At 40.1% G+C, this 15059-nt stretch overlaps 1 protein-coding gene across 6 annotated transcripts in view; it reads left to right on the forward strand.

Moving 5' to 3' along the window:
* Positions 1–13433: 13433 nt before the first annotated feature.
* MICU3 (mitochondrial calcium uptake 3) overlaps positions 13434–15059 on the forward strand; it is a 126063-nt gene continuing 124437 nt past the window's right edge. For 3 of the 6 annotated variants that reach the window (XM_077144227.1, XM_077144231.1, XM_077144228.1), the window contains exon 1: positions 13436–13915. In XM_077144227.1, the coding sequence (XP_077000342.1) occupies positions 13445–13915 (471 nt within the window). In that variant the 5' untranslated portion in view covers positions 13436–13444. Of the gene's footprint in view, positions 13916–15059 lie in introns of all 6 variants that reach the window. The other 3 variants (XM_077144233.1, XM_077144230.1, XM_077144229.1) reach the window with 3 other exon arrangements.

The following is a 15059-nucleotide window of genomic DNA, read 5'->3' on the forward strand; positions in this document are numbered from 1 at the left end:
TTAGATCAATCTCTAGCATTTGAGGCAAGCTAATTTATTTAAAGAGAAAACATATTGTAATCTAAATCACTTGATCATTACTTGGGCTTAAGAATGTATACTTTCATGTGACACAATATAAATTGTGAGTGCAATAAATTTAAGTATTATTTAGACACGTTACATTATTGTACTATAATTACAATATATTGTAAATATATTTATAAATATTATAAATACAATGCTAAAAACTAGCATGGATACAAAACAGGGCCTAATTACTTGACAATATCAAATCAGAGGGGATTCTTACTGAGCACCAGCAGTTAAATGGATGGCTATTTTTATTTTTAAACAGTTTAATTCATACATCGTACAATCCAACCTAAGTATATAGACATGCCTTCGCCACCATAATCTATATGAAGACATTTCCTTTTCTTCCACACAGAATCCATACCCCTCTCCCGTAACCACCCCCACCCCTACTCCCCCATCCACCCCCCTCCCCACCCCCACCTGTTGACATTTAATTTTGGCATAATGCCTCTGTTACACTCAGTGGAAGCATGTTACCATGTTACTATTGACTATAGACCCTAGCTTGCAGTGATTGTACTTTTTCCCATATACCATCCCTTTTCATTACCTTGCAATGTTGACATTCATTTTTTCGCCTTCATGCAAAAACTTTTTTTTAGTTTGTACATTTGACACCATCATCGTTCACTCTAGGCATTCCTAAGTTATACCGTTTCAGTCTTTAGCCTCTGTCTTTCCTTCTGTTTCATATGTGCCTTCAGCCCTTCTCCCTCAATCATACACACATTCAGCTTCATTCAGTGTGCTTATATTACTTAGCTACAGTCAAGTAGTATTGTGCTATCCATTTCTGAATTTTACAATTGGTCCTGTTGCACAATCTGTATTCCTTCAGCACCAAGTCCCCAGTCTCTACCCTATTTCTGTCTCCTGATAACCTGTGTTTTTTTTTTTGTTTTTTTTTTTAAAGGAAAGACAGAGAGAAGGAAGGAAGGAAGGAAGAAAGGGAAACATTTTTAAACATTTTCTTGTTTTATTGTATTTTGTTTCTCCGTTTTTGTTACATGGGCTGGGGCCGGGAATCGAACCGAGGTCCTCCGGCATAGCAGGCAAGCACTTTGCCCGCTGAGCCACCGCGGCCCGCCCTAACCTGTGTTCTTAACTTCAACTTTCAAAGTTCACTCATTGATGTTAGTTGATGTTATTGAGACCATATAGTATTTATCCTTTTGTTTTTGGCTAATTTCATTCAGCATAGTGTCCTCAAGGTTCATCCACGTTGTTACAATTCTTCATGAGTTTATTCTTACAGCTCCATAATATTCCATCATAAGTATATACCAGCCTGTTTAGATGCTCGTCTGTTGATGGACATTTGAGCTGTTTCTATCTCTTGGCGATCATAAATAATGCGGCTATAAACATTGGTGTGCAAATGTCCATTTGTGTCCTTGCCTTCGGTTCTTCTGAATATATACCTAGTAATGGGATTGCTGGATCATATGACAGTTCTATATTTAGCTTCCTGAGGAACCACCAAATTGCCTTCCAGAGCCATTGAACCATTTTACATTCCTGCTAACAGTGGATAAGTGTGCTTCTTTCTGTATATCCTCGCCAGCACTTGTCATTTTCTGTTTTTTTTTATATATATATAATGTCCATTCTAGTGGGTGTGAGGTGATATCTCATTGTGGTTTTGACTTGCATTTCCCTAATAGCCAGTGAAGTTAAACATCTTTTCACATGTCTTTTAGCCATTTGTAGCTCTTCTTCTGAGAAGTGTCTGTTCATGTCTTTTGCTCATTTATTTTTATTTTTTTAACTTTTTTATTGTATAGTATAACATATATATAAAGCAAAGAAATAAGAAAGCAATAGTTTTCAAAGCACTCTTCAACAAGTAGTTACAGGATAGATCCCAGAGTTTCTCATGGGCTACCACACATGCCTCTCAGATTTTTCTTTCTAGCTGCTCCAGGATATAGGAGACTTGAAGGCTTAAATTTTTTTCTTATCATCACAATTTACTTTCTTTCTTTCTTTTTTTTGTGAAAAATAACATATAAACCAAAGCAATAAATTTCAAAGCACTGCACCACAATTAGTTGTAGAACATACTTCAGGGTGACATGGGTTACAATTCCACAATTTTAGGTTTTTAATTCTAGCTGCTCTAAGATACTGGAGACTAAAAGAGATATTAATTTAATGATTCAGCATTCATTGTCATTTGTCAAATCCTGTCTTCACTGTATAACTCCACCATCACCTTTGATCTTTCCATCCCTCTCTTTAGGGGTGTTTGGGCTATGGCAATTCCAATTTTTTGATACTGGAAGGGTCTGTCACTAATATGGGGTAGGGAGATGGAACTAGTTGATGTTCTGGAGAAGCTGGGCCCTCTAGGTTTCAGCACTTATCTGGACCAGGGACCCTTCTGGAGGTTGCAGGTTTCTGGGAAGTTACTCTAGTGCATGGAAACCTTGTGGAATCTTATATATTGCCCTAGGTGTTCTTTAGTATTGTCCAGAATGGTCCTGATTGGGGTTTGGCAGGTTATGATAGGTGCAAAGGTCTAACTGAAGCTTGTGTAAGAGTAACCTCCAGAGTAACCTCTCAACTCTGTTTGAACTCTCTCTGCCACTGATGCTTTATTAGTTACACTTCTTTTCTCCCTTTTGGTCAGAATGAAGTTGTCGATCCCACAGTGCTAAGGCTGGATTCATCCCTGGGAGTCATCTCCCATGTTGCCAGGGAGACTTTCACCCCTGGATGTCATGCCCCACGTAAGGGGGAAGGCAATGATTTCACTTGCAGAGTTGGGCTTAGAGAGACTGAGGCCACATCCGAGCAACAACAGAGGTCCTCCAGAAGTAACTCTTAGGCATGCCTATAGATAGTCTAAGCTTTTCCGCTCCCTACATAAGCTTCACAAGAGTAAGCATCAGGATGGAGGGTATGGCCTATTGATTTGGGTGTCCCTAAAGTTTGACACAGTATTAGGGGATTCCCTGATGATAAGGTTGAATAGTTCCATGTTTTTTCTCCCATCCCTCAGGGGACTTTGCCAATATTTTTTGATTATCTGCTTAATATACTCTAGGATATATTCAGGTATTACAATAATCTATACAGAATTAAAGGACTTCTTTCTTATTCTGGGCTCCCTATATTTCAGTTGTTCAAATGGGCTATACAGATAGGTTGAATCAGATTATATGCTACAGAAAATTTCAGTTCCAGACCAAATAAACCTTTCTTTCTTTGGTCTCAAAGAGTATGTGTGCTTCTAAAATATAGACACTTTCTTTCTTACCCCGTGTTTGAATTCCTTTAACCCCAACCTGATCGCTTCATTTTTATGTCTAAATATCAGGTTATATATATATATACTACAACCTCTCGAAATCCAGAAATATCAATCATCACTTCGGAGTTAATGTATTTGCTGTAAAAGCTTGCACTGTAGGCCCCTGTTTTCTTATAAACATTTTCTAAAGGAGAACATACCATTGTTGTTCTTTTGTTTCTGGCTCATTTTGCCTCACCAATGTCCCACATGTTCATTCACATCGTTTCATGCCTCAAACTTTGTTCCTGTCTGTAGCAGCACAACCTTCATTCATAAGTGTATACCATTGTTCACCAATCTACTTCTCCGTCAGTGCGTCCTTCAGCCACCTGCATTCATCAGACATCATATACTGCACTCGAAGTCCACAGTCCATCAACATTCTCAATTTTAGATAATTTCATTGTTCCCAAGAGAAAGAAAACCAATAAACACACCCTCGCCAAATAGGAAATCTAAACCTCCTCTTAACTCTCGTCCCTCCCCCCATTATTTACCTCTGCTGTTGCTGTAGTAGTGCTGGTTTTGAACCTTTTGAACATAGTTCATAGCATGCAATAGCAGTTTTCCCCCTGTACTCTGAACTTAACCACTCTTTGTACACGAATCATATCTTTGAAGCAATTCTTGCAAGAACTTGTTCATATTTTAGTGTTAATCAGTGGGACATGTAGGTCTATACACCCCTGTCAATCTTGTTCATCCTCAATATGGAAATATTACTTATAAATCCACTAGAGAACCACCTTCATGTCTATCTATTCCCTTACATTGGAGTTCAACCTCATTAGCCAATCATTCACCCATCTCTAGCTTCTGTGTATCTCTAAGTCCCCTACATTCTGTATTATAAGCTTCTGATTATACATTTATGGTGGTCATAAAAGTGGAGTCATACGGTATGTATCCTTCTGTGTCTGGCTTATTTCACTTAGCATTATGTCCTCAAGCTTCATCCATTTTGTCATGTGCTTCAGGACGTCATTTTATCTTACTGTTGCATAACATTCCATGATATATATATATATATATATACACACCACATTTTATTGATCCACTCATTTGTTGATGGTCTTTTGCCCATTTTTAAATTGGATTGTTTCTCTTTTCGTTGTTGAGTGGAAGAATCTCTTTATGTATTCTAGATTCTAAACCCTTGTCTCATATGCGGTTTTCAAATATTGTCTCCACTGTGTAAGCTGCCTTTTCATTCTCCTGACAAAGTTATTTGATGAACAAAATGTTTAATTTTGAAGAGTTCCTATTTATCTATTTCTTTTTTCAATTCTCATGCTTTGGGTGTAAGGTGTAGGGAACTGCCTCCTATACAAGATTTATAAGATATTTCCCTACAGTTTCTCCTAAAAGCTTTATGGTCTTAGCTCTAATGTTTAGGTCTTTGATCCATTTTGAGTTAAGTTTTGTATGGGGTGTGAGATATGGATCCTCTTTCATTCTTGTGCATATCCGGTTCTCCTTGATTTTATTGTATAGGCTGCTCTGTCCCAGGTAGGTTGGCTTGACCACCTTATCAAAGATCAGTTGTCCAAAAAATGGACTATTTTTTAACTGGGACCCTGACTGACTCACCTCCACGGAGTCTTCACCCTGTCTGAAAGTCAGTTTATTCTCATCCAGTGTCTACAGATGATTCTTTAACTGCAAGTCTTTGGAACCACAAATACAGTTAATTGGAAAGAGCAAAAATAATTCCATAGTAATATGTGTATACAGGTTGATAGAACACAGGGGCAGTTTTTGTGAACCCGCCTCTTAACTAAAGGATGGGTAGATTGATTTTGCCATTTCCAGCTAAAGGTAAAGTCTTAACATTGGTCTTTATGGCTGAGTCTTACGCCTTGCTCACATTGTTCTCTTCTTGGGTTAAACTATTCTTTAAGAACACTTGGACCCTCTAATACAGTTCTGACCTTTAAGTACCTGCCAGTAGCATGCTGGAGCCAGCAAGCACTAGCTAACAAGAACTGATTTTTACATTTTTAGGAATTTTGTGAGCCAGTTGTAAATCAAGGACATTATTAAAAATCAAAGTATATTAACATATAATGAAATAAATTATATTAAAAACAAAGGGAGTAGGTACTTAAAACTCATCACATCCAAATTATTTTACTATTATCTAGCTGATAGGCCTTTTGTATGTGTATGGTGGAAATTTTGTGTCATGATCTGTTACTGTGTATCACTTTCCATGTTCGGTAATGTCATATTGGTGGAAGTATTTACATCATGTAAAGTTGCAAATGCTATGTATCAAGACTCCCTCCTCTCTCAGCTCATAATCTGTTGTTAAACTTTTACCCCAGCACACTCCCAGCACTTGCCTATAGCAGCTTCCAAGAGAAACTGTTCTCCCTATTTCCGAGAAATTCCTCTTCCACATTACTACCCCCCACACAACCCCCCTCCAGGCACAGGGCATTGGCCTACAGTGAAAAAGTAACAAAGAGAAAAAACATGTATAGGGCAGACCAACCTACACTCTCTCCTTAGAATCTGAACTAAGATTCACAGAGACCAATGAAACAGTAACCAAGTCGTGTTCACAGCAGAATGTTCAAATAAATGTCCTTGAACTCTCACAATATAGGTCCCTGGAGCTGACCTGGTACCAGACTTGCTAAGTCCTCATAGTAATATTTTTCCTTGGATTCTATATAATTTTATCCTTAAAATATATTTTATTAATAAATGGTAATTAATACTTTAATATTTCAACTTATGTGTGTGACTAAGGCAAAAAAATGTTTATTTGGTACAAAATTTATATTTTGACTAGTGCATTTCCTAATATAACTTATGCAGACAACTTAATTGAACACCATAAGTACATGGAACCTTGAGTAGGACATGAGATTTTGTTGGTTTGTCCAGGTGATGCCCTGATGAATCCCAGAGTGATGTGATCAGTGAGTGGAAAAGTATTTGCAAAGTCCCCTTAGGGGAATGGTGAGAACGGGGGAAAACTCAACTTCCCCAAGTTGAATTCTTGATATTCTCACAAGCAGTGTGGGCAACCAAAGCTATAGGCTGAGCCCCCAGTCTCAGGGATTGTTCACATGAAACTTAACCCCACAAAGGATAGGTCAAGCCTACTTAAAATTAGGCCTAAGAGTCACCCTCAAGAGAATCTCTTTTGTTGCTCAGATGTGGCCTCTCTCTCCAGTCAACACAACAAGCAAACTCACCACCCTCCCCCTGTCTATGTGGGACATGACTCCCAGGGGTGTGGACCTTCCTGGCAACGTGGGACAGAAATCCTAGAATGAGCTGAGACTCAGCATCAAGGGGCTGAGAAAAACCCTAGAATAAGCTGAGACTCAGCATCAAGGGATTGAGAAAATCTTCTCCACCAAAAGGGGGAAGAGTGAAATGAGACAAAGTGTCAATGGCTGAGAGATTACAAACAGAGTTGAGAGGTTATCCTGGAGGTTATTCTTACGCATTAAGTAGATATCACCTTTTTATTCAAGATGTAATGGAGAGGTTGGAGAGAACTGCCTGAAAATGTGGAGCTGTGTTCCAGTAGCCACACTGAAGATGATTGTATAATGATATAGCTTTCACGATGTGACTGTGTGATTGTGAAAATCTTGTGTCTGATGCTCCTTTTATCTACCTTGTCAACAGATGAGTAGAACACATGGAATAAAAATAAATAATAGAGGGAACAAAAGTTAAAATAAATTTAGTTTGAAATGTTAGTGATCAATGAAAGGAAGGAGTAAGGGGTATGGTACGTATAATTTTTTTTTCTATTTTCGTTTTATTTCTTTTTTTGAATTGATGCAAATGTTCTGAGAAATGATCATGATGATAAATATGCAACTATGTGATGATACTGTGAATTATTGATTATATATGCAGAATGGAATGATAAAATAGGAATGTTAACGTTTGGTGTTCTTTGATATTTAAAAACATAAAATAAAAATTATAAATATAGATATTTTATTCATGCTAATGTAATTCTGAGTGTGAATTGATGTGCCTTAAGAAAAATTATTTAAAATTCTTTCAGTTCCTGATGATTGCAATATAGGAATTATCTACATGTAGAGCAGAATATCTAACCTCAAGTCCTGGTTATGTGACCCTGAGAAAACACTTAACCTATTAGCATCTCAGTTTCTTCATCGGTAAAAATTAAAGGAAGGTACATTTTAGTGTTTTTTAAGCCCAAAGTTTCTATACTGATGGAAGTTAAAAATCAGGCTTTAAGGAGACAGGGACTGGATCTCCTCCCCTTCAATAGAGATGGCTCTTCAGTTATCTACTTCGTATTTTGTCAAAAAGTTTTCCCTAAGCGCCCCTCCCCCCCAAAAAAATACTTTCAGATGTTTAAAAATTACCATATTAAGCTATCTCTAAATTCTTTTCAGTCTTCTGTATCTTTACAGAATAGGTATAAAACGTTTGCATGTATATTATAGAAACATTTAAACATGTCTGCAATTTTTCTGTTCCTCCTGTCATTTGTATGGTCTTCTCTTGTTGGAGAGTTGCCAAAGAAATCAGGGTGATCCTATAGCTCCATTCCAGTTCCAACTGGAGAGCCTGCTCTTCTCAGACATGCCTGTCCATCAAAGCATTTTTTTTTCCTATGAATTCTGCGCCTGGTTTGAAAATCTTACTCAGCACAGTACTCTGGGTAGCCAATTGCAGTCAACTGGAGTTGGCATGAGGTGAAACCAGCTTGTCATCTTGCTAGGCTGCTGCATTTATACACACTGTCTTACCTTAGGCTATTCTTGATTTCTTTAATGGTTCCCTCTTTGTGCTGAGAGCTCTATTTATTCTGAAAACTGCCCTTCTGTTTGGTTATCTGCTCTTAGAACAATTTCCCAGCATACCTGACAGTTTGGAATTAGAATGAGAGAGAAGGGTACTTGAGTTGTACTAGGTCTTACCGCCAGATGCGTACTGTGTCTGCCTATATGGACATTTCACAGAAGAAAGTACTACCAGTCAAAGGAGATAAAATATTGAGTTATTGCTTAAAATACAAAGTTCGTTTTGTTTCTTATATTTTCTTGTTAGTAAGAACCATAGCAGATGAGGGTCCTCTAAATGAGTCTTCATGTATGAAAGGCCTTTATTAAAGTCAAACTTCCTTGGTTAAATCGATTTAGGCTATATGATATTTAAGTTCATTCATCAGCTTGACTAGATTATGGTGTCCAGTTGTTTGGTCAAGCAAACACTGGCTTAATTGTGACTATGTGGGCATTTCATGGATTTAAATCATTAGTCAGTTGATTGCAAATATGGCTGACTATATCTATAATCAACTAAGGTGATTGCCTTCAGCAATGAGATAAGTCTCATCCAATCAGTTGAAGGCTTTAAAGGGAGAACTGATGATTTCAGCAGTCAGAGAAAAGAATTTCTATCTTTATTTCAGCCAGCAAACATCTCTTGGGGAATTCACAAACCTTGATCAGAGTTCCCAACTTGCGGGCTGCCCTACATTATTCAGACTTTCTATTCCCCTCAGCCAAGTGAACCAATTCCTACAGTAAACCTCAATATTTGCATATATATCTCCTGTTGGTTCTGTTTCTCTGGAGAACGCTGACTAATACAGGTTATCTCAAGCTTATCTATATTTTCCTTTAAATCCCAATTCTTTAATCAACTTTATTACTCATAGCTCAACTCTTTTCATACTCTGTATATTCCTTTTAAATTGTAGAATTTATATCTAAGCAAATTTCTGTAGTAAATAACATGAGTATGAGAACAGTAGGAAGATAATATATATTATTTATTTGATATGAAAATTCTTATCAAAATGTAATGTTATATACATTGAAAAGGTATAAAAGTAGTAAGTGGACAGCTCTATGAATTTTAAAAGAGTAAATATGCTTGTGTAATCCGCACCCATATTAAGAAACAGAGTATGAGCAGAACTCCAGAGGCTTCCTTTGGCCCCTTTGAGACACAATCCCATACCTAAGGAAATCAGTATCTTGATTTCTGACATTATATGTCAGTTTTCCTATATTTAAGCTTCATAAACAGAATCGTAAAGTTGTTTCTTTCATATTTATCTTCTTTGACTCTACTTTGTGCTTATGAGAGTCACACATGATTGCAACTAGATGCAGTTCATTAGTTCTTACTGCCACTCAGCATTCAACTGTGTGAATATACCACACTTTTTAATACATGTCACAGCTGATGGACATTTTTTCTAGTTTTTGGTCAATTACAAACAGCACTCCTATGAATATTCCTGTATATGACTTTCAGTGGACATATACTTTCATTTCTGTAGAGTGTTCCACCTAGGAGTAGGATGGATGGGTCATAGCATGTACTTATATTCAGCTTTAGTAAATACTGCTGCCAGTTTTAGGAAAATTATTTATCTTGCTACCCTCCTGTAATGGTGTATAGCGAATGATCACTCATATAAGTCCCATTCTGAGGCATTTCTCCATTGAGCATAGAAGCTTTAATCACCTCTATCAGAAATGAAAAGAGCATATGACAATTGAAGGCTCACTTGTTTTCAGGTAGAAGGCTTTATTACTATTCCTTGGTTTCCAGATATATAAGACATTCCACCAAATGGAGGACAGAGACCAGAAGGGTTTGAGGAACTTAAATAACAAAAGCTAACAGTGAGATACTGTCTGAGCAGACCCTAGAAATGATACAAATCAGATGTAATGGCCAAAGCGAGATTATTACTGGTCTTGAAGTTAGATTGCTAAACGTGTATAACCAGGTAACTTGACTGTCACCAGAGTGACCTGTAAGAACAAATAGGGAGGTGTAGGTGATAAAGTTACTTACCCTTGGCCGCAGATAATGGTGACATTCCTCAGAGGATCAAGAGAGCTGAGCTCCCTGATGGAAGACAGCCCTAGTCCAGCAGTCATTCCACATAATATGTAAAAAAGATGGCCCTCAATACTAAAACTTCAAAATTCCAAAAGTTGTTCCTGAATCAACTCTTCTCCATTATCATGCCCTGTCCCTGATTCCCCTCACTTTCTCCTTTTGGTGTCTCCTTTGCTTTAATTCTATTTTTAAATGTGCTGTTTGTTTTATAAGCTCATTTAATATCTGATAAGCCACTTTTTTTCTGGTCTCCTGAGTTGCCTTCTCATCCTGGCCTTCACCAACTCCCTCCCTCCCAACAATGTTAATAGATTCTGTTCTTCACTTCTTTATTTAACAAACATTTGTTGAAATCCTACTCTGTGCCGGGTGCTGGGGTAGACATATACTCTGGCTTCATGGAGCTTGGACACAGTTTAGCTCTGGCTAAGGAGAAAGGCAGGTACAAACCACTATAAATCTGTCTTTGGGAGTGGGGGTTAGTCAAAATAGAAAACTTTCAGTGCATTGGGTAACTTAGCTTCCATGAGCCTGGATGCCATGGAATTGAACTTGACTGAGCTCTCAAGACAAAAGACCAAGCAAAGGTTGTGATCCCACAGAAAACCCTTTCGCCATCACTTTCTCCTTCCATTTTGCCAACTGTCTCCTTAGGAAGATGGCAGTGAATGTCAGTGGTGGCGTAGCCAAGAGGAGAAGGGGCTTGCTGTAGCCTTGCTCTTCGGCTGGCAGCCTCTCTCTTTCAGAATTTAGCGGACTTTGGAAAGTTTATGAGCTCTGTTTTAAGGTCTCATCTGAAACGGCTCCTTGCATCCAGTCAAGATACTGGTATTCAGAGAGGAAAATCAGGCAAGTAACATTTTCATAGAAGCTATGTAAAGGCACTTCTGTCTAGGCCTGACAAATATTACAGTTAAATTTCACATTTTCAAAAATTAAAAGTCATTTACTTGCAAGTTAAAAAATACTGAGACGTTAAATATTTCGGGGAGGGGGGGATGGACTTTTATCTTGATACCAGATGGCAATTTGTAGGCCAACCACCAGTTTATAGCGAGGAAATGAACAATACAATGAAATATCTATTTGTGGTTTACTGATATGGTTGGAGCGGTTTGCTTAGTCTTCTAATTAGAACCATGGGTTAAGAAGATCGTTTATTCAACTCTGTTATTTTTTTAGGGAATTTTGACTCCCAAGGCACTGTAAAGTTATATAATTAAGATGTAGTAAACCAAGAATCTGCATCTCTTGACATTTAGTTTTAAAGTTCTATCCTAGAAAATTCTTATTTTGGTTTAATCCTACTTGTTGCAAATATTTAAAAATGCTCCAGGGAATTTTTCTTATTTAAACCAGTTTTCCCCGAGAGAAAAAGATCCAGGTTATAAAGGAATCTGATTACTTTTATGTAGTTATAGTTAGAGAGCATCAACTGAGGGAAGAAACCTATGCCTAATTCTTAAGGAAATTTGACTTTCCAAGAGAAAGGACTTGGAAAGCTGAAATTAGAATAACATTTGCACATAAAGAGACCACTTTTCCAAAGCTCTCTTAACTACTCTACAAACCCAAACTTGAGAAACTCAAGAAACATCTCACAGCAAAACTTGGCTTCTGGCCAGAGAAATTATTTGCTGATGATGTATTAAAATTTACCTAAACTTTGTATATATATATATATTGACAAGATAAAAGTCAGGAAACTGTCCCCAGTGTTACATACCCAGAATATAAATGTTTTTTTTTTTTTTTTTGAAAACTGAAATTTTTCAGAATTAGGAAAAGGCAGAAATTGAGAGAATCCTATTATAAAGCAGAGTGACCCCCGAGTCTTCCTTATTGCTTTGATTACATAAAATAGTCTGAAAGTCAAAGAAAACCTATAGAGATGGCAATCTGAAATAAAGACATTTTGTTCACATGCTAAAGACGATTTTAGAAATCACTTTTAGTAGCTTTACGAAAGCAAAAAAATTAATCTACGTTGAGACAAGATGTAATGGTGGCGTTTCTAACAGGCTACTTACAGGCAAGGGGTGCCTAAGGAATGGGATTTGGGTCAAAAAACAAGACAAAACACAGGTTGGTTGCCTCTAGAAGTCCCTGGTCTTCATAGTAATTGCCAGAATCAATTGATCTAATCCCTTTGTCACTGCAGCCCAAAGGAAAACTATTGGAATTAGTCGTCTATATCCCTGGGCCCAGTTTTCAAGGGGACCAAAGCTAGCATAACTCGGTTACTAAAACTGAAGTCAGGGGAAGGAACCTGATAAGAATGCTACATATACCTTCTCATAACAGGGATACTGACAAAGTCAATTTACAAGTCTAGCAAAAACAAAAATAAAAATGGCACAATTCACTTAACTATTCATGTTCCCCCAAAAGTCAGTGTAGTTTTCGAGTATATTTCATTTTGTTTTAATTCAGAATTTTTTTAAAAAATCGCTAGTTTCATATATTTTTTTCTTTCTTTCTTTCTACCCAATGGAGGTAAAAAAGAGTTTTCTTGGATAATTTCATATTCTTAAGAAACAGTTTTGGTTTGTTGAATAAAGTGACTGAATATAGTAATGTTTCTAAAAAATATTAAAGGTCACTTAAAAAACAAAAAACAGCGTTAGCCCTTCCCAGCTCCCCCATCTAAAGTCCAGAAGGGGCCGTTGTACAGTCAAGACATTCTTTTGACTTAATTTTCGATCCTTATAATTGGAGCCAAATTTTTATATCTCGTTTTTATTGTACCCACGAAGATATAATCACAAATGATTCACGACCTTGTCTCAGAAGGGCAGGATACGGTTAGGGGTTGTGGCTTTCTCGCAGGGCCGCTGACCAGGGCAAGGAGACCCACCCAGCAAACAACAGGCGAGGGGCCGAGTCCGTGGAGAGGGGCCGGGAGCCTCCCACCCCCGGGCCCGTCAGAGCTGTGCTGACCCGGCAATACCCTGCGGTGTCAGGTTTCCGCACACGCAGGTGCAGCCGGGTGCAGACGCGCTTATTTATGAGAGGGATGGGGCTGGGGGTATGCGGCCGAGGAACAACTGGGATCATCCCCTCCTCCGGGTCTTTCCCGGGTCGGAGTCCCCAGGTGTCCCCAGGCGAAGGCGGCCGGGCGAGTACCCCAGGCCGCGCGTTTGCAGGGGTCGCTCTCGGAGCCCCAGACCTCCCAGCAGCCGACTTCTCGCGATGTTTCGGCGCTTCTCCTCCCCCTCACACCCCCGCCCTTTCCAAGAGCCGGTGCGGGTGGTGCGGGCGGTTCCCGTTATGGCTGCACTACGGAGGCTCCTGTGGCCGCCGCCTCGGCTTCTCCCTCCGCGCTCTCCTCACCAGCCTTTCCCTGGGCTCTGGGGGTGGCCTACGGGGTCAGCCCCCAGCTCTTCCGGCCGGCCCTTCTCCAGCCGGGAGGAGGAGGAGGGGGCCGTGGCTGAGGCGGCTTGGAGGCGGCGGCGGCGCTGGGGGGAGCTGAGCATCGCGGCGGCGGCCGGCGGGGGTCTGGTCGGCCTCCTGTGCTACCGGCTGTACGGCGACCCCAGGGCGGAGTCCGCGCAGGGGGTGCCAGCGCCAGGGCGCCCCTCCGAGAGCGCGGCGGCAGAGCTCGAGGACCCGCCCCGCGGCCGGGGGCTGCTCCCCATCCCGGTCGCCGCTGCCAAGGAGACGGTACGTCGGTGAGCGCGTGCGCGTGCGGGGCGGCCTGCGGGTGACGCCCCAGGGTCTGCCCCAGGTGTTAACACCTGCGCCCCGGGGGGGACGGGGATGGCGCCAAGACGTGCGGGGGGCGCGTGAGACTCGGCCACCGAGACACCGGCCACGGGAGGTTGTAATTGTGCGGCGGCGGGTGGGTACCTGTGAGTGAGACCTAGACCCAGGCCCGGCAGCACCGGGTCACTTCACCCACGTGCTTGGCAACCTAGAGATGCTGCTGCTGCTGATGCGTCAGGACCTTAAGGATTGCTGCAGCTATCGCCTATACCAGATCAAACCCAAACAGAAAAACACCCTCCAGACAGACAACAAACCGACTCTCTGAGGAATGACAGGGCTATGACAGCAGGAAGTGGGGGGCTGCATAAGTGAGAGAAAACCCACCCCCTGGTAGAAGAGGGCAATAGCAAATGATCCAGGAGACCCAGAGCAGTAGGATGGGTATTGAGGCGCGGGTCTGAGGTCTCGAAAGCCACTACGTTATGTGCAAGTTTATTAGTCCCGAGAGAGGAAATGCCAAAACGGTGTAGCCACCTTATTGTAGGTCAGAAGGAAAGAAGATACCACTAGATTGGAAAAGAGAAAAAACAAAGCAGTTCTAAAAGAGGATTCTTTCCTCTTCCCTCTTCCCTCTTCCTGTCTCCTGCCGAATTTCTCTCTCTTCCTACCCAAAGCCAGAATCGCTAAGTAGGGGCAGTAAGTCAGAAGATGAATAGGACAGGAGAGGTAGGAAACTGAATGGAGCCGACTCCTACAGAGACTGTCGCATGAAAAGTGTCCAAGTATTATGTGATTGATAATAAGTGCAGAGATGAGTGTAAGGCAAGATGTTTTATTTCTGTATATTTAATAAACATTCGGGTAAACGACTAAGGGAAATATCTAGGGAATTTTCCTTGAGAGACTAGAAGAGTAGACTAGATGAAATAATTTAAAAGGGACAGCTGTTTTAACTTCAATAAAATTTATTTTGCCTTTTTTCTTTACCCATATACATGGTGGTGATCTAAGTGTCTAAGTACTTTGGTGGAGGCTGTTGGTACATTTAGGTTGGGCAGTTTGCTTGATTGAACCTTCTAGCAGCAAGTCACTAGCAAAC

The sequence above is a fragment of the Tamandua tetradactyla genome, chromosome 26 (genome assembly GCF_023851605.1).
Source record: "Tamandua tetradactyla isolate mTamTet1 chromosome 26, mTamTet1.pri, whole genome shotgun sequence".
Taxonomy (NCBI): Eukaryota; Metazoa; Chordata; class Mammalia; order Pilosa; family Myrmecophagidae; genus Tamandua; species Tamandua tetradactyla.